At 40.4% G+C, this 24,203-nt stretch overlaps 1 protein-coding gene across 1 annotated transcript in view; it reads left to right on the top strand.

Moving 5' to 3' along the window:
- The first annotated feature begins 217 nt into the window (after positions 1–217).
- The window catches only part of LOC103280544 (uncharacterized), a 36,427-nt gene continuing 12,441 nt past the window's right edge, over positions 218–24,203 (top strand). Inside the window, exons 1-5 of the mRNA XM_062962380.1 lie at positions 218–1,146; positions 9,025–9,116; positions 9,940–10,036; positions 17,041–17,300; positions 20,518–20,678. Of these exons, the coding sequence (XP_062818450.1) occupies positions 1,048–1,146; positions 9,025–9,116; positions 9,940–10,036; positions 17,041–17,300; positions 20,518–20,678 (709 nt within the window). The 5' untranslated portion in view covers positions 218–1,047. The remainder of the gene's footprint in view (positions 1,147–9,024; positions 9,117–9,939; positions 10,037–17,040; positions 17,301–20,517; positions 20,679–24,203) is intronic.

The following is a 24,203-nucleotide window of genomic DNA, read 5'->3' as shown; positions in this document are numbered from 1 at the left end:
CCTTATTATCCAACATATTCGCTTATCCAACATTCTGCCGGCCCGTTTATGTTGGATAAGTGAGACTCTACTGTATTGTATTTTTCTTTCGTTGTTGTTGTTGTTTTTGCATTACAAATAAGACATATACTGCAGTGTGCATAGGAATTTGTTTTTTTTTTCAAATGATAATTTGGCCCCTCCACAGTCTGAAGGATTGTGGACCGGACCTCTGCTTTAAAAGTTTGAGGACCCCTGATCTATACCTATCTAGGAAACTATTTCAGCACACCATAGGCTTCATAAGTCTCTAACCACTAAGAATAACTTCCTCCACTTTTTCCCTTTAGAAAAGTTGTGTATCTCTTTAACTACTGTCTTCACCTCCCAAAAGGAATTTATAAATGGACCACTACTTTCCCCTTGCTCCTCCTCCTTTCTTTTTAAAATTCCTTTGTTGTCTGAAGTGGGTTATTGTAGGTAGAGGAAGGGTTTTTTTTGTTTTGTTTCAGAGAGATGGTTTCCGTTTGCTTGGAAAGGAGGCCTAGATAAAAATCTCAAATGAGCTCAGCAAATTCATAGATTTAAGATTTTAAAGTAGAACTGGAAAAAATAGTTTCTGAGTTATTATTCCTTTTTAAAGGGGCAGGATAAAGGAGAGTTGCTAGTTTGGTTGATTAAAGCTGAGTATAGGAAAAGATAGATATGGGGAAGAATTAAAAACACCAATAAGTTTTCCCCAAACAAGAGCTTTTTGTTCTATTTGGCTCCTAAATTGCAGGTTAATAGATCAATTAAGTAAACAATGGGAAACAGTTAAACATTTCTATACTAAAAAAAGACTGGATTGTGGACTGATGTTCTTGGTGGGTTTATGTCCTCTTGCCTGGCGACCAAGGAGAAAATTGTCCTCTGTACTTCCTCTTGTTGTTACTTATTGATGAGGAAAGAAATGTTGCAGTTGGTTGTCCAGGCTCTTCATGTTGAGTTTGGCCAACTTGATAGACTGCAAGACTTCAAATGAAATGTACTAAACTCCACCTGAATTTCACAAACGTTTAGCAAATCATGTCCAACCTGGAGAAAGAAGAACTCTCCAATGCAATTATCCTCTATCTTAGAAGTCTTGGGATTCATGTCCAGCCTTGGAAGATCAGCTCTAGCGAGGTGAGTAGGGCAAGAATAGACTGTTAAAAGGTCTTGTTAAAGAGCCACAGGAATGTTACTTTTTTGAACTGCAACTCCCAGTGCCCACAGCCAATACCAATAGTAAAATGATGGATTCTGGGAGATTTGATACATGTTTTCCATATTTCTGAGTCATATAGATGTCCCAAATGATCTTGTCCTACCGTGTTTCCCCGAAAATAAGACAGTGTCTTATATTATTTTTTGCTCCCAAAGATGTGCTAGGTCTTATTTTTAGGGGATGTCTTATTTTTCCATGAAGAAGAATTCACTTTTATTGTTTAACAAAAAAAAAAAAAAAGAACATTTTTTATATACTGTCCAGTAGTTGTCATCACAAACCAACATAATCAAACCAGACAAACTATGACTCCTGTCAAGAATTTCTTGTTACTACAGTAGAGTCTCACTTATCCAAACTAAATGGGCTGGCAGAAGCTTGGATAAGTGAATATCTTGGATAATAAGGAGGGATTAAGGAAAAGACTATTAAACATCAAATTAGGTTATGATTTTACAAATTAAGCACCAAAACATCATGTTATACAACAAATTTGACAGAAAAAGTAGTTCAATACGCAGTAATGTTATGTTGCAATTACTGTATTTACGAATTTAGCACCAAAATATCACAATATATTGAAAACATTGACTACAAAAATGGCTTGGATAATCCAGAAACTTGGAAAAGCGAGGCTTGGATAAGTGAGACTCTACTGTATAAATATAAATAATATAACATTTTAATATATTATTACCATTATTTCCATGTACAACTGGTATGTACATTTACTGATCCTGCAAGTTCTGGTGTTTTGTTTGGCGGCCGCCGGGTATGCTTCCAAACAAAAACTTTGCTAGATCTTACTTTCGGGGGAGGCCTTATATTTAGCAATTCAGCAAAACCTCTGCTAGGTCTTATTTTTTGGGGATGTCTTATTTTCGGGGAAACAAGGTAGTTGGTTTTTAGAACTCTTCTTTTAGTATGGATTTTTTCTGTCTTCTGGAATTGCTCGATTCCTGGCTAGATGACAAGAACATTTGCAATTTGTATCAGAGTTTCCTGTCAAACAGTCTTGATGTAGTAAAATCATGCATTCAACATTTGACAGGTGGAAATCTATTTTCCATCTTGACTGCACACAGATGTGACCTGAAGATTGAAAATGTTCTTAATGAGGAAGACTGTAGCAGTTTGCTTTTGCCTGAGTTTACAGGGAGGAGTCACTATATGTTGGAGATGATTTAAAGGCACATAACTATAGCAAACTGATTAATATTAATTGATGAGTTTTTTTAATTTATCATGTCAGAAGCAAATTGAGAATACAGTTATTTATAGAAAAACCACAGAGTTTAAAACTTGGCATTGTACTATATGTCCTTTAACCAGAAGCTGGCCACTTGGAGTGCCTCAGGTGTCGCTGTAAGATTCTCTATTATGCATGTGGCAGGGCTCAGGCTGCATTGTAGTAAGTGGTCTGTGGTTTGCTCTTCTCCACACTCGCATGTCGTGGACTCCACTTTGTAGCCCCATTTCTTAAGGTTAGCTCTGCATCTTGTGATACTAGGGTGCAGTCTGTTCAGCTCCTTCCAAGTCATCCAGTCTTCTGTGTGCCCAGGAGGGAGTTTCTCATCCGTCTCAGTCACTGATTGAGATTCTGGGTTTTAGCCTGCCACTTTTGGACTTTTGCTTGCTGAGGTGTTCCTGCAAGTATCTCTGTAGATCTTAGGAAGTTATTTTTTTTATTTAAGGAGTTGGCATGCTGGTTGATATCTGAACAGAGGATGGGCTGGAGATGTCACTGCCTTGATCCCTTCATTACTGGCTGCTACTTCCCAGCTAAACAGTATAATTTCTCCAGCGGTGTTGAGCTTAGACATCCTGTGATAATGCGACTTGTCTCATTAAGAGCCACATCCACTATTTTAGTGTGGTGAGATCATGTATTCCACACCGGGCATGCGTATTCAGCAGCAGAGTAGCAAAGCGCAAGGGCAAATGTCTTTACTGTGTCTGGTTGTGATCCCCAGGTTGTGCCAGTCATCTTTCGTATAATATTATTTCTAGCGCCCACATTTTTTGCTTGATATTCAAGCAGTGCTTCTTGTAAGTCAGAGCACGGTCCAGATTGACTCCCAGGTATTTTGGTGTGCTGCAATTGCCACTAAGCAATTGATACATTGATATAAGTAGGTTGAACTGTGAGCACACATTAACTGTGTTTCTTTAAAAGGTCCTTCCAATCCCATATATTTAGCAGCTGCAAGTAGTAGCCTAAATCCAAAGTAAAGCAAACATTTTTTTCCTAGCATGTAGGCAGGTACAATGTAGAAAACATTTACTAGTTGGAAACTATGGTCTCCAAGATCTTGAGTGGACCAAGCCTCATATAGTTCTTAGTTTGCTCAAAGACCATGTTTCAGGAGTTAACTTTTAGAACATGTACTAATAAAGGTTCTTACCTCTGAGCCTGGACAACGAGCCTTTACCTTTGGGCTTCAGGTGTATAAACTCTATCACTATGAGGGGGTGCAAAGTATCAACCAAAATGAAAGGTGAACCAATAGAACATAAAGTTGAGAGAGACAAAATATCCCTTATTGGAGGAGAAATATAATAATAATAATAATAATAATAATACATTTTATTTATATTCCGCTTTATCTCCCTGGAGGGACTCAGAGGGATTTCAGAATACACATATAAGGCAAGCATTCAGTGACTTTTTTACAGAATGAGCAACAACGACATACAATACATAGACAAAGGAGGTGATGCTGAACTCTGGCCTTGGGGAGGTCCTCTTGTTACATTTTTCCATGCCAAGGAGCCTGTTATCCATAGACATGCTGGCATGTCTGCATGGGACACCCTTTTACCTTCCTGCTGAGGCAGTACCAAATGATCTACTCGCATTACATGCTTTCAAACTGCTAGGTTGGCAGAAGCTAGGACTGACAGTCGGGAGCTCACCCTGACTCGCAGCCTCGAACTCCCAACCCTCCGGTCATCAGATTTCCTGCAGCTAGCGGTTTAACCCAAAATGAAACCCAATGAAACATCTCTGGAATGTGATCATCTGATCTCTGTTCAGAAACTTCTTATATAATACTAGCTGTGCCCGGCCACGCGTTGCTGTGGCTAAGTATGGTGGTATGGGAAATAAAATATTGAGGAATTGGTGGTAGTTAAGGTAAAGGGTAAAGGTTTTCCCCTGACATTAAGTCCAGTTGTGTCTGACTCTGGGGGTTGGTGCTCATCTCCATTTCTAAGCCGAAGAGCTGGCATTGTCCGCAAACTCCTCCAAGGTTATGTGGCATGACTGCATGGAGCACTGTTACCTTCCCGCTGAAGCAGTACCTATTCATCTACTCTCATTTGCATGTTTTTGAACTTTAGGGTTGGCAGAAGCTGGGGGTAACAGTGGGGGCTCTCTCCACTCCTCCAATTCAAACCTGCGACTTTTCAGTCCAGAAGTTCAGCAGCTCAGTGCTTTAACATGCTGCGCCTTTTCCTGAATCCCTTCTTATTATCCAACATATTCACGTATCTAACATTCTGCTGGCCTATCTATGTTGAATAAGTGAGACTGTACTGTATATTTATAATCTTATATTATCTGCTTAGAACTGGATTATATGAGGCCACTTCTACACAGTTGTATAAAATGCACACTGAAATGGATTATATGGCAGTGTGGAATCAAGATAATCCAGTTCAAAGCAGATAATCTAAGATTACAAATGGGTTATATAGCTGTGTGGAAGGGCCTTGAGTCTACACTGCCATATAATCCAGTTAAAATCTGATAATCTGTATTTTATAGGCAGTGTGGAAGAGGCCTAAGTGAGGCCTAACTCTGCCTGTCCCCTGGGCTGAGTGGGTTGCTAGGAGACCAAGTGAGTGGAGTTTAGCCTTCTAACTGGCAGCAATTGGATAAAAACAATTCTTCCTCTCCCTCTAATTAGGACTTTATTTTTCTTTTCTTTTTGTTGTATCAACCTAGAGGCGTGGATGAGGGGTTGTGCTGTCAATTTTCAAGGTTGTGGGGTGTTTAGTTTTGTTGTTTTGTCAGTCGCCAGGATTCCATCACTCTTTTATATATATAGATTTCACCTTAAAATGTAATGGATATATTCTGCTTTTTAAGGCAGAGGCCACTAACCCCTAAAAAAGAGTCAGGTTTGCATGCTTGGCTAGGACTCTGTGAGACAGCTGTTTGGATGGTCTCATTCATTGAAGCCCATTGAATGACTTCAGGGAAGTCACGTTCTCTCAGCCGCAGAGAAAGGTAACGGAAAGCCTCCTTCTTCTAAAGAAATCTTAACAAGAAAATTCCAAGACTGAGTAATTGTAAATCAGTGCGAACTTGAAGAAACACAGCAACAAGCCCCTAAAGATTAAATACTAGCAAAGTGTTTGTTGTTGAACCAAGATGGGTTTTTAAAAGGTACACCCTTTCTTGTGGTGATGTGCCTTGTGAGCTAAAACAGGATGTTTTCTCTTTGTAATCTAAGAGGGGCGTTTTGCCCCCAAATTCTCAAAGTGCTTTGTGGTTGAAAGCATTCTTATCAACCAAAAGCTTCAAAAGTGTCTGAAAAGAAACCATCCTTTTCCGGGAAGCAGTCATTAGCAAAACACGAATGCGCTATAGCCGACATGGGCAAACTTTGGCCCTCCAGATGTTTTGGACCTTAACTCCCACAGTTGCTAACAGCCAGTAATTGTGAGAGTTGGTCCAAAATACCTGGTGGGCCAAAGTTTACCCATGTCTTCTCTATAGCTGGGAGTTCTTCATCCATCACAAACCTGGGATTTCGTGGGGTGGAGCCATGCACTGGAATCTGTAAGGAGAATCGTAATGCTATAACTGCGTAGTGCGACTTAAGGCCCTCGAATTATAGCACTATGTGATGCCACTTTAACGACCACAGCAATATCCTACATACCCTCCAATTGTATCTATATGGCAAGAGTCTTTCCCTTCCCAATAGGCTCAGACGAAAGCAAACTGCAGTCACCTCTCCTAACTTCTCTGTTCTTTTTAAAAACAGTTTGACCACAATCTGATGTTGCTTTCATTTGAGAAACACTGGAGAGTATGATGCTGAGAAAATCCTGAGATTTTCAGTTACTTCAGGGATGAGTCCCCTTGGGGAGATAGGACAGGATAAAAATAAAGTATTATTTTCTTATGACACAGCAAACAAGATAGATATGCTGGATTTCATATCACAAAATCACAAGTCGAACACTTCCCAAGTGTCTAGGACTGTGTGATGTATTTTCGGATGATGCGCGCAGATCCCAGCAGGGTGGCCTTTTGCAGTTGGCAGATCGTAATTTTGTCAATGTCTATTGTTTCCAAATGCCAGCTGAGATCTTTTGGCATGGCACCCAATGTGCCCATCACCACTGGGACCACCTGCACTGGTTTCTGCCAGAGTCTTTGAAGTTCAATCTTTTGAGGTCCTGATAACGGCTGAGTTTTGCCTGTTGTTTTTCGTCAATGCGACTGTCACCTGGGATGGCAAGATCAATGATCCAAACCTTTTTCTTTTCCACAACTGTGATGTCTGGTGTGTTGTGTTCCAGAACCTTGTCAGTCTGGATTTGGAAGTCCCTCAGTATCTTTGCGTGCTCATTTTCCAATACTTTTGCAGGTTTGTGATCCCACCAGTTCTTTGCTGCTGGCAGGTGGTACTTGAGGCATAAGTTCCAATGAACCATTTGGGCCACATAGTTGTGCCTCTGTTTGTAGTCTGTCTGTGCAATTTTCTTACAGCAGCTGAGGAGATGATCAATGGTTTCGTCGGTTTCCTTGCACAGTCTGCATTTTGGGTCATCAGCTGATTTTTCGATCTTGGCCTGAATTGCCTTTGTTCTGATGGCTTGCTCCTGGGCTGCAAGGATCAGGCCTTCTGTCTCCTCCTTCAGGCTCCCATTTGTGAGCCAGAGCCAGGTCTTCTCCTTATCAGCTTTTCCTTCAATTTTGTCAAGGAACTTTCCTTGTTTTGTTGTGCCAGCTGTCAGCTCTAGTTTGTAGTGCGGTTTTCTTGTACTGGTTTTTTTGTCTGCTGTGCTTTGAGGAGTTTCTGATTTTTGACTATTTTGACTAATAAGTATTATCATTATTATTATATTTAAAAATTTCAGCTGGAAAGCTCCAGTGCCTCACTAAATACCAATGTAAGGATTCTATAGGATGTTACCACGTCCGTTCAAGTGGAATAATTCTGCTATAATTGTGTATTATGAAAGGGCCCTTGCTCAGTATGGGGCTTTGGGAGAGCTGTGTTTCATTTGTGACATGTGTTTTCTGAGTCAGTGCTGCTCAAGCTATCAGATGTGGTAGACTGGCCTTTTTTTATCTCAATATACAGTACCAGGAACTGGAACCGTTTTTGTTCTGTATTACTATCAGATTTGCATACTTTCCTGGAAATTTGCCATGGACTGGCAGCCACGAAACACCATTACTCTAGGGTAACCCATTTCCCTCTGTCATGGATGAAGATTATCTCATCATTGGTCTCACAGTAAAGTTACATTTTCAGGCTGGAAACCTCACAAATGTGTTCTGTTGTTGCCTGCCTCCTGACTCTGATTTATGGAGACCCTCTCCTTGGAGTTACCTGGCAAGATTTCAAAATATATATATATATGGTTGGATAGGACCACAAAGACTGTCTAGCCCAGGCATGGGCAAACTTTGGCCCTCCAGGTGTTTTGGACTTCAACTCCCACCATTTCTGGCCTCAGGCCCCTTCCTTTCCCTCCTCAGCCACTTAAGCTTAAGGGAAAAAAATAATAGATGGGACAAAATCTTTGAAACTGAAAGAAAAACAATTTCGAAAATATATAATGTACTACTTGAATGGGACACAGAGACAGAAACAGTCAAAGAATGTATGACCAAATGGGCGAAAAATATTGGGAGGGCGATACAATTAGACAAATAGGAGGCGTGCTGAAACAGAAAATTAAAATTTACATACTTTTATGATTTAAAAGAGAACTGGATGAAGATGCTCTACAGGTGGCATATAACACCAAAAAAATTAGGATTGATAAATAGAAGCATGAATACAAAATGTTGGAAGTGTGGTGAGGAAGAGGGTACATATTTTCATATTTGGTGGAAATGTAGGAAAGCAAAAAAATTTTGGGCAATAATTCATGAAAGTATGCAAAAGATCCTAGAAAAAAGATTTAATAAATCTCCCGAAACATATTTATTAGGCATCTCAAACTTTCCACCGGGGTCAAACGAAGAAAAAATAGTAACATATTTAACAACAGCAGCCAGAATCATCTATGGGAGATATTGGAGACAAAAAGAAACACCTAGGAAAATAGATTGGATAATTAAAGTTTCAGAAATAAAAAACATGGATAGATTAACTTTTCTAACAGCAGGGAAAACCAAGAAAAGAGACAAAATGGCAACAAGTAGAGAATTATATAAATAGAAAAGAGAAAAATAAAAATAAAGAACAGAGCTTAAGGGAAAAGGAAGGGGCCTGAGACCAGGAATGGTGGGAGTTGAAGTCCAAAACGCCTGGAGGGCCAAAGTTTGCCCATGCTTGGACTATCTCAGTGGCACTTTGTAAAAATGCCCATATAACCTCCTTTGAAAGACCTTCAAAGAAAGAGGCTCCATCACCCTTTAAGGCAGTCTATTCCACTCATATAAAGCGCTTGCAGTAAAGAAGTTCTTCTTAATGCAACATCCCTATTCATCATTCCCGGCAGATAACTGCAATGCAAAGGAGTGATACATAGGGGTTGACAATGTTAATGCTGGAAGGAGAGCTGAGCAATGAAACCCATGTTTGCTTTTTTCCCCCTAGGAGAATCACACGGTGCCTTGTGTAGCTGGTGGTCTGTTTGGTGTCCCACTGCACACACTGCCCATTTCAAAGCAGGTAGCCGGTGTGCCACAGTGAGTAATTCATAATGTGTTCACTTGCCCTAGATCACCGGCTCCTTGTCATATTCCAACAGTTCCATTTTGTCAGAGACATTCCTGATTAATTCTGTCATTTCATTTCTTCAGATGCAAGTAAATATATCTTCTATACACATAATAAAAGTGAAAATCTGTATGTGTGTATGTGGAAGGGTTGTCCACTTACACAGACAATATATAATAATAACTAAACACAGCTGTCTATTCTAAACAATATCTGAAAAATATGCACCACAGTAAAGGTTCAAAACATAGAACGCAATATATATATTAGAGCATCATATACATAATAATGTTAACAATAATACAAATAATAATAATACAACTGATGATCCAATTTTGTCAGCTGTAGTGGCACACTACAGGTCTTTGGGGAAAATTTACCTTGATTTGTGAGAGTTGTAGTTTACATCCAGAGAGCACTGTGAACCCAAACACCGATGGATTTGGACCAAACTTGGCAAACATACCTGATATGCCGAAATTTGATTACTGGAGGGGTTTGGGGGAAACTGACCTTCCTTTCTGGGAGTTGTAGTTCACCCACAACCAGGGAAAATGTGGCCTCCACTGATGATTGACTTGGTCCAAACTTGGCACACAGAACCACCATGACTAACTCAACCTACTGAGGGATTTGAGGGGACTGAGTCACCATAGTGGGAGTTGTAGTTTACTCTATTCGCTCCTTCTTCCCAAAGGAACTCGAATGTAAAATGTAGTTTGCTCTCAATTGACTCAGCAGAAGGAGAGAAGAGAGGAGTATAATCTTGCCCTTTGTATTTGTGACTTTAAGGTTCCTTGCTGATGCTTGTGAGTTGCTCCGGCCACACCTTCACGTTGAAGGACTTTTCCGGAAATGTGGATCAACGACACGCATCAAGGCTTTAAAGGTAACATTTGAAATTGCACTGTGGTGGCTTGAAAGGAGATCTCCGCGGTGCTGAACCTATTTGTGTATAGGGTTCATCACCTTGGAAAGCATCCTTAAAGCTTAGATTAAAATGTGGATACGGACAAGGAAGTGACTAGAAGCAGTGGAATTGCAGATCAGCAGGAGCTTGAGATGTGGTACAATAGAGTCTCACTTATCCAAGCTAAACGGGCCGGCAGAAGCTTGGATAAGCAAATATCTTGGATAATAAGGAGGGATTAAGGAAAAGCCTATTAAACATCAAATTAGGTTATGATTTTACAAATTAAGCACCAAAACATCATGTTATACAACAAATTTGACAGAAAAAGTAGTTCAATACGCAGTAATGTTATGTTGTAATTACTGTATTTATGAATTTAGCACCAAAATATCTCGCTATATTGAAAACATTGACTACAAAAATGGCTTGGATTATCCAGAGGCTTGGATAAGCAAGGCTTGGATAAGTGAGACTCTACTGTATGTCCATACCTCGGTGTCTGCTTCCTGCACCAGTCCATGTGCAGATATTTTTCCGTACCTTGCTTGTCTGAAAACTTAACAGCCTTACTCACACCCCAATCATTCTACCTAGAAGAAAGGTGAAATGTAAATTAAATGAATAATCGGGGTTGTTGTATGTTTTCCGGGCTGTATGGCCCGGCATATGCCTCACAACCTCTGAGGATGCCTGCCATAGATGTAAGTGAAACATCAGGACAGAATACTTCTGGAACATGGCCATACAGCCTGGGAAACACACAACAACCCTGTGATTCCGGCCATGAAAGCCTTCAACAACATAAATGAATAATACTAGAGCGTAGCCATATCTGAGACAGATCTCTGAAATAGGATCCACCCACTTCTGACTCTCAGAATTAAGGTAGGTCGGTTTCTTTTTAAGACCATATCCCATGCTCTGAAGAGTCACACCAGCTGTCTCCTTCCTCATCATGACAACAGAGAACAGGGGGGAAGGGTGTTGAAATACAGATGGATGGAACAATTGCTTAAAAAGCAAGGAACTTGAGCAATCCTCTTGCCAGTAATTCTTTTTCGTTTTGTTTGAAAAAATCCTGGGACAAGTATATTTTTCCCTAACAAGTCTAAACAAATACATACATAAATACTTTATCACAACTGATTTCACATGTCTAAACATTCATTAATCAGTCTGCTTGATAGTAATTATTTGGTTTTCATGCCAAAAGACATGCTCATTCCTTTTCCTTATCCTTTGCAAGGCCAGAACTCAGGAAAATGTTAATATTTTGGACTACTGTACTCAGTATCTCATAGCCAATGGCAATATATATATACTAGCTGTGCCCGGCCACGCGTTGCTGTGGCGAAGTCTGGTGGTATGGGAAATAAAGTATTGAGGAATTGCTGGTAGTTAAGGTAAAGGGTAAACGTTTTACCTTACATTAAGTCCATTATAAATGGGCTATATAGCCGTGTGGGAGGGCCTTGAGTCTACACTGCCATATAATCCAGTTAAAATCAGATAATCTGTATCTTATAGACAGTGTGGAAGAGGCCTAAGCGAGGCCTAACTCTGCCTGTCCCCTGGGCTGAGTGGGTTGCTAGGAGACCAAGTGGGTGGAGCTTAGTCTTTTAACTGGCAGCAATAGGATAAAAACAATTCTTCCTCTCCCTCTAATTAGGACTTTATTTTTCTTTTATTTTTGTTGTATGAACGTAGAGGCATGGACGAGGGGTTGTGCTGCCAAGTTTAGTGTTTCTGGGATGTGTAGTTTTGTTGTTTTGTCCTAGGCCGAAATTTCATTACCCTTTTATATATATAGACTAGCTGTGCCCGGCCACGCGTTGCTGTGGCGAAGTCTGGTGGTCTGGGAAATAAAGTATTGAGGAATTGGTGGTAGTTAAGGTCAAGGGTAAAGGTTTTCCCCAGACATTAAGTCCAGTCGTGTCTTACTCTGGAGGTTGGTGCTCATCTCCATTTCTAAGCCGAAGAGCCGGCGTTGTCCGTAGACTCCTCCAAGGTCATGTAGGATGACTACATGGAGCGGCGTTACCTTCCCGCCGGAGCAGTACCTATTGATGCACTCACATTTGCATGTTTTTGAACTTCTGGGTTGGCAGAAGCTGGGGCTAACAGTGGGGGCTCTCTCCGCTCCCCCAATTCAAACCTGTGGCCTTTCGGTCCAGAAGTTCAGCAGCTCAGCGCTTTAACACGCTGCGCCATCAGGGGATATTATTTCCTAAAGGTTGTGAATATACAATATTTCTGATTGGTTTTTTTTGTTTGTTGGAGGCAAGTATGAATGCTGCAATTAGGAAAAATGATTAGGATGTAATGGCCTTGCAGCTTTAAAGCCTGGCTGTTTCCTCCCTGAGTGAATTTTTTATTGGGAGGTGTTAGCTGGCCCTGATTGTTTCCTGTCTGGAATTCCCTTGTTTTCAGAGTGGTGTTGTTTGCGATATTTTATGTGCTTCTACTGTCTGTGGCCCTGAGAAAACAGAGGATTTTCCAGACTTTGATGATGGGAATACTTTGTTGGGAGGTGTTAGCTGGCCCTGATTGTTTTCTGTCTGGAATTCCCTTGTTTTCAGAGTGGTGTTGTTTGCGATATTTTATGTGCTTCTACTGTCTGTGGCCCTGAGAAAACAGGATTTGCCAGACTTTGATGATGGGAATACTTTGTTGGGAGGTGTTAGCTGGCCCTGATTGTTTCCTGTGTGGAATTCCCGTTTATTTACTGTCCTGGTTTTAGAGATTATATTGTTCTGCATTATTCTATCCCAGTAATTATTTCATATTAAAGAAGAATCTCACTTATCCAACATTCGCTTATACAATGTTCTGGATTATCCAACGCAGTCTGCCTTTTCATAATCAATGTTTTTGTAGTCAGTGTTTTAAATTCATTGTGATATTTTAGTGGTAAATTTGTAAATACATTACAGTAGAGTCTCACTTATCCAACATAAACGGGCCGGCAGAACGTTGGATAAGCGAATATGTTGGATAATGAGGAATTAAGGATAACCCTATTAAACATCAAATTAAGTTATGATTTTACAAATTAAGCACCAAAACATCATGTTAGACAACAAATTTGTCAGAAAAAGTAGTTCAGTACACAGTAATGCTATATAGTAATTACTGTATTTATGAATTTAGCACCAAAATATCACGATATATTGAAAGCATTGACTACAAAAATGCGTTGGATAATCCAGAACGTTGGATAAGCGAGTGTTGGATAAGTGAGACTCTACTGTAAATACTACATAGCATTACTGTGCATGGAACTACTTTTTCTGTCAAATTTGTTGTATAATATGATGTTTTGGTGCTTAATTTGTATAACGATTACCTAATTTGATGTTTAATAGGCTTTTCCTGAATCCCTTCTTATTATCCAACATATTCACTTATCCTGCCGGCCTGTTTACGTTGGATAAGTGAGACTCTACTGTATATTTCTAATCTTATATTATCTGCTCAGAACTGGATTGTATGAGGCTCCTTCTTCACAGCTGTATAAAATGCACACTGAAGTGGATTATATGGTAGTGTGGAGTCAAGATAATCCAGTGCAAAGCAGATAATATAAGATTATAAATGGGTTATATAGCTGTGTGGAAGGGCCTTGAGTCTACACTGCCATATAATCCAGTGCAAATTAGATAATCTGTGGAAGACGTCTAAGTGAGGCCTAAATCTGCCTGTCCCCTAACTGAAACCTGGCTGTCCCTTGGTTGCTAGGCAACCAAGTGGGCAGAGATTAGCCCTCTAAACTGGCAGCAATTGGATAAAAAAAATTATTGCTCTCCCTCTAATTAGGACTTTATTTTTCTTTTCTTTTTGTTGTATCAACCTTGAGGCGTGGATGATGGGTTGTGTTGTCAAATTTTGAGGTTGGGGGGCCTGTACTTTTGTTGTTTTGTGAATCGCCGTGATGCCATCACTCTTTTATATATATAGATATGTGTGTGTGTGTGTGTGTGTGTATGTATACACACATGCATATATACATATGTACCGATATATATATATATATATTATTAACAATAATATATAATATTATAATATATTGTATATGCATATAATATTAATATTATTATTTTGAAATACAATATAATACAATATAATAATGTTAATTATATATATTACATGTAATATTAATAATAATATTACAATATATTGATATAGTACAATATAGTAATTTATTGCCAGTATTGTGCTATGCTATTAATATAATATTGTATGTAAATTTAATTTGTAAGCTGCTCTGAGTCCCCTTCGGGGTGAGAAAGGCGGGATATAAATATATTAAATAAATAAATAAATAAATACTGGATTGACAAAACTTAGAAGCACTTTTTCCAAGCTCTTTGCTGCCACCGTTGCCAAGGCATAGGCTTTCTAGTGAACTCCAATGTTGGATTGGGCTCAGCCCGAGGTTTCCAACACCACCATTCTAGTCTTCATCCCATTCATTTCATCATTGTCAACCAACTCTGTAGTAAGCCGGGGTGCTAGCTTGGCTCCATCCCTTGAAAAAGGACTGTTAGGAGCAATGGTATTGTATATGTGTATATTGGTATGCCGTTTTCCTTAACTCTATGTTGTGGAAGGGGATGCAGACCATGTGATCAGATCTGGGACTATTCAGGACTCAGACTCCATTTTAGAAAAAGTGTTCTTTCAGTTGTCCAAAAACATCTACTCTCCCTTTAAAACATCTTGATTTAAATATGCTGTCAAGAGAAAAATAAGCAGACTTCTTTAAAAGTAACATAGTTGGTTTACTCACAAACTTCATGAATTCAGCATACAGGTACATTGCTTATCAGTCCAGTTACAGATAGAATTTGAAATAGTTTATCTGTGCAGATAGCACAGGACATCTTTCTCTTAATCAACATTATGGAATGTTGATTAAGAGAAAGATGTCCTGTGCTATCTGCACAGATAAACTATTTCAAATTCTGTCTGTTCTGAGAGTCTAATAGATTCTCTGTTCTCTAACGACTTCTAAAACATACTGTTTTTACATTGAAAGTCGAATGGCCTCTGCTTCTACTAGTGTTTGAATGCATACTGTTTCTAAAACGGAGTCTGAGTTCTGAATAGTCCCAAATCTGGTCACATGGTCTGGAGCCATCACACAACACAGAGTTATGGGAAACTGCATACCAATACACACATATACAATACAGTAAGCAATCTGAATTATATACATAACAAATAACTAGTGGAGGCTTGAAGAAGGTTGCTATTTCCAGCATCCAACATCATCATTCTAGTCTTCATCCCATTCATTTCATCACTGTCAACCAACTCTGTAGTAAGCCAAGGTGCTAGCTTGGCTCTATCCCTTGAGAAAGGACAGTTAGAAGCAATGGTATCCACTCTCCCCGGTAATGCCTGTATTCCAGATATTAGCCAAGACTTCTACAGCATAATTTTACTCAGACTATTCCAAGGTGATAATTAAATTCAGTCTGCAATACTGAATTGAAGCATCTGGGTTGGGCGGCCTTCTCCGTGGCCTCAGGCTGAAGGAAGAAGAGCTTTCAAGGATTATATGGTGCACAGGCAAATACAGAGAACCAAACTATGCAAGCATGACCCATTTCCCCCCCCCCCCCATCCTCATACCCTGTTTCCCTGAAAATAAGACATCCCCAGAAAATAAGACCTAGTAGAGGTTTTGCTGAATTGCTGGATATAAGGCCTCCCTCGAAAGTAAGACCTAGTAAAGTTTTTGTTTGGAACCATGCAAGATCGGTAAATGTACATACCATAGATTGTTGTACATGGAAATAAAGGTAGTAACAAGAAATAATAATATAATAATAACTTTATTCTTGTATCCCACCTCCATCTCCCAGAAGGGACTCAGGGCAGCTTACACAGGGACAAGCTCAACAACAACATAAATTTACATACGAACAGAAATTAAAAACAGTAATTTAAAAACAGTATAGCAATCTATATATATAAATGAGTGATGGCATCACGGCGACCAACAAAACTACAGCCCCCCCCCCCAACCTCGAAATTTGACAACACAACCCATCATCCACACCTCTAGGTTGATACAACAAAAAGAAAAGAAAAATAAAGTCCTAATTAGAGGGAAAGGAATAATTGTTTGTATCCAATTGCTGCCAGTTAGAGGACTAATCTCTGCCCACTTGGTCTCCTAGCAACCCACTCAGCCCAGGGGACAGGCCGAGTTAGGCCTCACTTAGGCCTCTTCCACAGATTATCTGATTTGCACTGGATTATATGGCAGTGTAGACTCAAGGCCCTTCCACACAGCTATATAACCCATTTATAATGGACTTAATGCCAGGGGAAAACCTTTACCGTTTACCTTAACTACCACCAGTTCCTCAATACTTTATTTCCCATACCACCAGACTTCACCACAGCAACGCGTGGCTGGGTACAGCTAGTGAAATATAATATAGAAATTCTTAAAAGGATTCACAGTTTGTTTATGCCGATTTGTGATGACAAGTACTGTACAGTAGATAATAAATTTTCATGTTTTAAAAATTCAACCATAAATGTGAATTCTTCTTTGTGGAAAAATAAGACATCCCCTGAAAATAAGACCTAGCGCATCTTTGGGAGCAAAAATTAATATAAGACACTGTCTTATTTTTGGGGAAACAGGGTAGCTATGAAAACTGCTGAAAGCGGGTTATGAACCAAGGAAAATTCTCACTCCCATTCCATTTCCAGCCTTCATATCTTTCCCCAGCAAAATCAACAACAAAAAGTATTCAACAAGGACATGGATGCAAATTAACCCTTTCATCCTTCTAGGATGCTAACAAGGACTCTAAAACCCATCTCCCTGGGGGCAAAGTTCATTACGCAAGCTCTGTGTTCTCAGTTCTGCCACTTAGAGCTTATGAATGTGAACCCAGCTGATGGTGGGCTGAGGCTGGTTCACTGACAACCTTCTACATGAATTTGCACCCTTCCAGACCCGGTTGGAGGCTGGGGAACGCTGCTTGGAGATGGCTCTCCCTTGTGATGTAGCAACTCTAGTAAAGCAGTTCCTGAGAGCCTTGCCTGAGCCCTTGATCCCAGTCAGCCTTCAGGGGCCCCTCTGCCAGGCCCAGCAACAAGAAGATAGCAGCGAGGATAATCGTTCACTGATGCTTTTGGTCACCTCACTTCTTCCTCAGAGAAATGTGGACATTCTCCGTTACCTCTTCAACTTTCTACAGGATGTGGCAGCCAGGTGGGTCGGGGGGGGGGGGGGGGGGGGGGAGAGAAGCATGATATGGAAAACGTCTTGTGCTCAGGGATGTTTGGAAAAATTTGTTGTGCAGGCATACTTCAATTAACAAAGTATGTTAATTTTTTACATAGTCTTTTTATATTCACACATCTGACACTTTTTTTCCTTGTCCTTTATCTAGCTCAAAGTTTTAAAGCAGTTTGGGCATTGGAAGGATTGTGAAAGACAACTGGAGAAACCACAGACTTTCATTATCAGGTGGCCCTTTCATTATAGGCTGCTGCTTCCCGATTGATGTCATGCGGTGCGATACTGGCTAAACAGTATAATTTCTCCAGAGGTGTAGGGTGTAGACATCCTGTGATAATGCAGCATGTCTCATTAAGAGCGAGATCCACAATTTGAACATGGTGAGATGTATTCATCAGCAGAGGAGCAAAGAGCAAGGACAGATGTCCACTATATCTATTTATTTATTTATTTATTTATTTACAACATTTCTACCCCACCCTTCTCACCCGAGGGGAATCAGGGCGGCTTACAACAACCGGCAAAATTCAATGCCAAACAGATCAATAAAACAGCAACACATTTAAAACCATTAACAACTATTCATAAAATACAACACATAAAATACATAAAATAAATTAGTCAGCTAAAACATATAGTTACTTAAAACCACTTTTCCACGGAACCATTGCACATAAACCTAAGTTCAGACCATGTCAATATATTGCTTATTCATTAAATGCTTGCGCACAAAGCCATATCTTAACGTTCTTCCTGAAAATATCTAGTTGTGATCCTCAGGCTGTGCCAGTCAGCTTTCATATGATGTTATTTCTAGTACCCACGTTTTGCTTGCTATTCAAGCAGTGCTTCTTATAAGCTGGGCTGTGGCGCAGGCTGATGAGCAGCCTGCTGCAATAAATCACTCTGACCATGAGGTCATGAGTTCGAGGCCAGCCCATAGCAGGGTGAGCACCCATCAATTAAAAAATAAAAAATAGCCCCTGCTTGTTGCTGACCTAGCAACCCGAAAGATAGTTGCATCTATCAAGTAGAAAATAAGCTACCACTTATAAAGTGGGGAGGCAAATTTAACTAATTTACGACGTTGGAATGAGGAAATGCGGTCACAGTGGATGATGAAGCAGCTGCTCCCCCCTGTGGCCAGAATCAAACATCCCCTCCGGAGAAGGTTAAATTGCCTCTGCGTCTGTCTCTGTCTGTGTATATGGGCATTGAATGCTTGCCCTATATATATATAATGTGATCCGCCCTGAGTCCCCTTCGGGGTGAGAAGGGCGGAATATAAATACTGCAAATAAATAAATAATAAATAAGTCAACATGGTCCAGAGTAACTCCCAGATATTTTGTGTGCTGCAATGCTCCAGTGGGATTCCTTCCCGGGTAATCCTCAGAGTTTGAGATGCTTGTCTGTTCTTAAGGTGAAAAGCACACTTCTGCCTTTTAGATGGATGAGGAATCAGCTGGTTTTCCCTGTAATAGGCAGAAAGAGCACCTAAAGCTTCAGACAGTTTCTGTTCAACCATTTCAAAGCTCCCTGCTTGAGCAGTGATGGCACGATTGTCTGCATAAACTCTCTGTTCCTTCTAGCAGTGGCTGATCATTTGTGTAAATGTTAAACAATGAAGGGGAAAGCACGCTCCCCTGAGGCAGTCCGTTCTTCTGTTTTCACCTACTGTCTTAAAAATGCCTAGGAACACGTGAATTCTTTAGTTGAGAATTCTAAATACTCCTTAATAATAAAGTGCACAGAGCTTTCATGTAATGCTAGAAAAGACTTTTAAAAAGAAGCTTAGCATCACAAGGCATTCCATTCAGTCATGTCAGCCACATGACCTAGGAGGTGTCTACGGACAACGCTGGCTCTTTGGCTTAGAAATAAAGATGAGCACCAACCCCCAGAGTCAGGCATGGTTAGATTTAATGTCGGGGGAAACCTTTACCTAGCATCACAAGGACTAGTAACTTATTTTTGCAATTAGTGAAAAATTGTTATGTGTTTGCAGCTTGACTCTTACTTACTCCTTATAAACTTTGCTTGACAAGATTTATTGTGTCAAGGAGATTTGTTCCATCCTCTGAGATTGTGATTTTCCTTTTATTAATTAATTAATTATTTATATTTATTATTACAGCATTTCTACACTGCCCTTCTCACCCACTAAGGGGACTCAGGGTGGCTTACAACATAAAATACATATATAAAACAACTAGCTTTGCCCAGCCACGCGTTGCTGTAGCTTATGGGAATCATTTGTTGGCCAGGTGGAATAGCAGTGAATAGCCTTCCAGCCTCAAAGCCTGGCCGTTTTCTGGAGTAGCCGGAGTAGTACCCTCAATCAAAGAGCAGCTTTGAAACCTGGCTACTTCCTCAGTAGGGGAATCCTTGTTTGGCCAGCTTGAACTGCACTGAATAGTCCTGCAGCTTAAAGGCCTGACCGCTTTCTACATAGGGCATCCTTGCTAGGCCAGGTTCAATGGGGCAGAGTAGCCTTGTGGCTTCAGAGCTTGGGAGTTTTCTATCTAGGGGAAATCTTGGTTGGCCAGGTTGAATAGCACTGTATAGCCTTGAAGTGGGCGGAGCTTAGCCTTCTAACTGGAAGCAATTGGATAAAAACAATTATTCCTTTCCCTCTAATTAGGACTTTATTTTTCTTTTCTTTTTTGTTGTATGAATGTAGAGGCATGGATGAGGGGTTGTGCTGCCAAGTTTAGTGTTTTTGGGATGTGTCGTTTTGTTGTTTTGTCCTAGGCCGAAATTTCGTTACCCTTTTATATATATATATAGATTACAATTACATTTCAATTCAGTTTACATTAAATTACATTAAAACATTTGTATAACTATACCTATACTTTTCCTCTTGAAGTTCTGATCTAGCCTTCAAGCCATTATACTACCATGGCTCTTGGGGTTTTTTCGGAGGAGGTTTGCCATTAACTTCCTCTGAGCAGAAGAGAGAATGACTGGCCTAAGGTAATTTCTGTGGCAGAGCTGGTGGGATTCAAACTCTCACCACCTGAACTCCAATACCCATTAAAATGAGTGATCCACCAAAGCTAGTGAATAAGTGGACCGAAACCAGCCTAAATTAGACTTCTAGAGACTTTCCTTTTTTCTTTCATGGACCTTTCCTGATTCCAGAGCCCCTCTTTCATTCTTCCTGCTTTGGGCCTCCTTTCAGGTGTGCTCAGAATAAAATGGATTTAGGCAACTTGGCTGTTGTCTTTGCACCCAACCTATTCCTCAGTGAGCCCTGCAGCCAGCTGAACAGCCAAGTGGAGGAGCAGCTGCGAAGCCAGGCCACCGTGGTTCAGACTCTCATCTCCCACGCTTCTGAGATTGGTGAGTCTGAGTTGCCTGCGAGGGATTTCAGCTTGGCCCTTGCCCAGACAGTGTGTTTCTGTATATGTGCTCTGCACTGCCAGAGTTTGGCTATAACTAATTTATCTATAGCAGGCATGGGCAAACTTTGGCCCTCCAGGTGTTTTGGACTTCAACTCCCAATTGTGAGAGTTGAAGTCCAAAACACTTGGAGGGCCAACATTTGCCCATGCCTTGTGCTATAAGATTATTCACCTGAGGGGGAAAAGGAAGGCGCCTGAGGCTGTTAGGAATTGTGGGAGTTGAAGTCCAAAACACCCGGAGGGTCAAATTTTGCCCATACCTAATCTATAGCTGATGAGGAACTGAAAAATATGGATTTTTAGACATATATTCTATGCACATTAGAAGCAGTGAAATGTAGAAAAATCAGACTCTCTCTGTGTTGGATTTTAGGGATGCACAAGCTGACAGGACAGGGGGGAGAAGGGGGGCCTGTTATCTATACATTCCAGTGTGAATTGGTTCCTAGCACAGCTTAATGGAAGGAGAGCTGACTTCTCCCCCTCCCTTTTGACAAGGGGCCATGATTAATGTACTAAAGCCCAGCCGTGGTGTCTGTGACTTGCTACACGCTTTTAAGAGTACTTAAGATAGGAAAATGCTGATCGTGCATATTTATGTCCATGTATGTAAGCATGTGAAGTGACGTACTAATGACGAGATGTATGTAGAAGCATGTTCTTTGTCTGAAAATGTATAAAAGGCAAGTCAACGCCTTGATCGTCTCTCTGGTTTGCCTTTTGGAAGAGATTCCACTTCCAGGGACTCAGCTGAATATAATAAACCGGACTTTTTGGCCTCTCATAGCATACAACCTTTGAAACACAAACAAGATTCATGACTTTTATATACAGTTGAACCTGCATATCCACAGATTCTACATACATGGATTCGGCCATCCATGGGTTGAAAATATATATTTTTTAAATTTCAAAAGCTAAACCTCGATTTGCCATTTTATATACGGGACACCGTTTTATTATGCTGTTGTTGTCGAGGCACAAAGGCCTTAAAGAGCCACACACGCTACATTACCTACTGACTCAACTACAACAGTTGTATATTAGGGGACTTTGAACATTAACAGATTTTTTTGTATTCACGGGGTCTGGAACCAACCCCATTAACCCACTGTAATGTATACTAGTGGTTTAAAAAATTACAATAATGTTATTGGTATAATTGCAGTTTTTCTGCAAGCTTTATTCAGAGTATGTTTGTCTTTGTCTTCCTTTGTAATTTGCAGGGATTATAATGCTGGTCTCCAGAATTATAACCCTACACTCTAACCATGACACCACACTAATTTTCATAATAGAATATATATTTTTATACATGGCAGGCAGCCAATAATAGCACTATAGGAGCATTTTAGCTGCCAATGAAATGGTGAGTTTTGTAGTTTTCTGAGGTATTTTGAAATGGAAGATTGAAATGGCTCCAGAGGTTGATTATATGGATTCATTTCAATCTGGCTTTAGACTGGGATATGGACAGAAATGGCTTTGGTTGCCTTGGTGGATGATCTACTTGGAGAGCTTGATAGAGGAAATGTGACCCTGTTGACTCTCCTGGACCTCTCAGCGGTGTTCGATACCATTGACCATGGTATCCTTCTGGGGAGACTCAAGGGCATGTGGTTCTCAAAGGCCGAACACAGAAGGTAGTCCTGGGGGAGTCCTGCTTGACCTCATGGCTGGTGAAGTGTGGAGTTCCACAGGGCTCATTGCTATCCCTGATGTTATTTAACATCTACATGAAGCTGCTGAGAGAGATCATCCAAAGTTTTGGACTTCGGTATCATCTATGCAGATGACGCTCAACGTTGTTACTCATTTCCACTGGATACCAAGGAAGCAGTTCTGCACCTAAACCATTGCCTGAAGTCAGTAATGGACTGGATGAGGGTAAACACGTTGAAACTTAATCCAGACAAGATGGAAGTATTGCTGGTCTTATGTAAGATGGATCTGGGAATAGGGTTTCAACCTTAGCTGGACAGGGTCACACTCCCCTTGAAGACTAAAGACAGAACCATATGTTTTAGGGCTGGGTTAAGATTTAAGGTTTAATGCTTTTATGTGGGAATGGTTTTATATTGGAGAGGTGGTAATTAGTTATATCGAATATTTGATTTGAACAATGTTTTAACTTCTGTATTGTATGTTTTATATGTTGTAAGCCACCTTGGGTCCGTTCGTGGAGAAAGGCAGGGTAAAAATATCTTAAATAAATAAATTACCATAGATTCCATAGGATGCCTCCATGGTGGTCAAAGTGGCATCAAAGCACAACTACAAAAAAATAGTGAGATGAAAAGCCAAACCCAAAAGGGGTAGAGCAGACTTTGCTCATTCACTGAAGCATCCATGCTCCCCTCTGCTGGATGGAGCTCGAATAGCAGTTCCTATGTGGTTGCTCTTTCAGCAGGATTTGGGAGGTTGACTTCTGACAACCCTGGCCAAAAGTCAGAATAATTTCATCAAATATGCTCAGCGTGCTATTACACTGTACATTTTGAGATTCTTGAATAAAGCTATGCCTGGCCACAGAAAAACAAGCATGCATGTTTTCATTCTGAACAGGATTTGATTTGATTTGAACAACTGAGAATTCTCTACATATGTTTGTCCAAAAATCTGACATATTCAAGCTCATCAATGAATCTGACATCAGGAGTTGGAATATCTAGGTATGGGCAAGCTCCAGCCCTCCAGGTGTTTTAGATTTCAACTCTTAACAATTCCTAACAGCCTACCAGCTGGGTTGCTGTATGTTTGCTGGGCTGTGTGGCTATGTTCCAGAAGCATTCTCTCCTGATGTTTCGCCCACATCTATGGCAGGCATCCTCAGAGGTTGTGAGGTCTGTTGGAGACTAGGCAAGTGAGGTTTATATATATCTGGAATGTCCAGAGTGGGAGAAAGAACTCTTGTCTATTGGAGGCAAGTGTGAATGTTGCAATTGGCCATTTTGATTAGCATTGAATGGCCTTGCAACTTCAAAGCCTGGCTGCTTCCTGCCTGGGAGAATCCTTTGTTAGGAGGTGCTGGCTGGCCCAGATTATTTCCTGTGGTCCAGAATTCCCCTGTTTTCTAAGTGTTGCTCTGGGTGGATCTTTGTCTTTGCTCTCATGGCTTGTTTTTGGCCTTGCAGATCTTCTGATGTCTGTGGTGGAGTCTCCATTGGCCTGGAGAGCCCAGTTTAGATGGTTCAGTTTCCCTTGGAAGAGGTGTGGTTAGCAAATTCTTTTTGCACAGTCTGCCAGGGCTTTAATTGTGCTTCTTTTTTGACTTGGGTGATGGTTTGAGTTTTTATGCAGGGATCTATCTATGTGTGTAGATTTTCTGTAACTATGTGGCCCAATTATTGATTGGGTTTGCGGATGACTAGGACATCTAGAAATGGCAGTTTTCCTTCATTTCTTTTTCAATGGTGAATTGTTACCAGCTGTTAGGAATTGTTAGAGTTGAAGTCCAAAACAC

This window comes from Anolis carolinensis, unplaced genomic scaffold (genome assembly GCF_035594765.1).
Source record: "Anolis carolinensis isolate JA03-04 unplaced genomic scaffold, rAnoCar3.1.pri scaffold_10, whole genome shotgun sequence".
Lineage (NCBI taxonomy): Eukaryota > Metazoa > Chordata > Lepidosauria > Squamata > Dactyloidae > Anolis > Anolis carolinensis.
The sequence above is the reverse complement of the archived record's forward strand: the minus strand, read 5'-3'. Positions and strand labels throughout refer to the sequence as shown.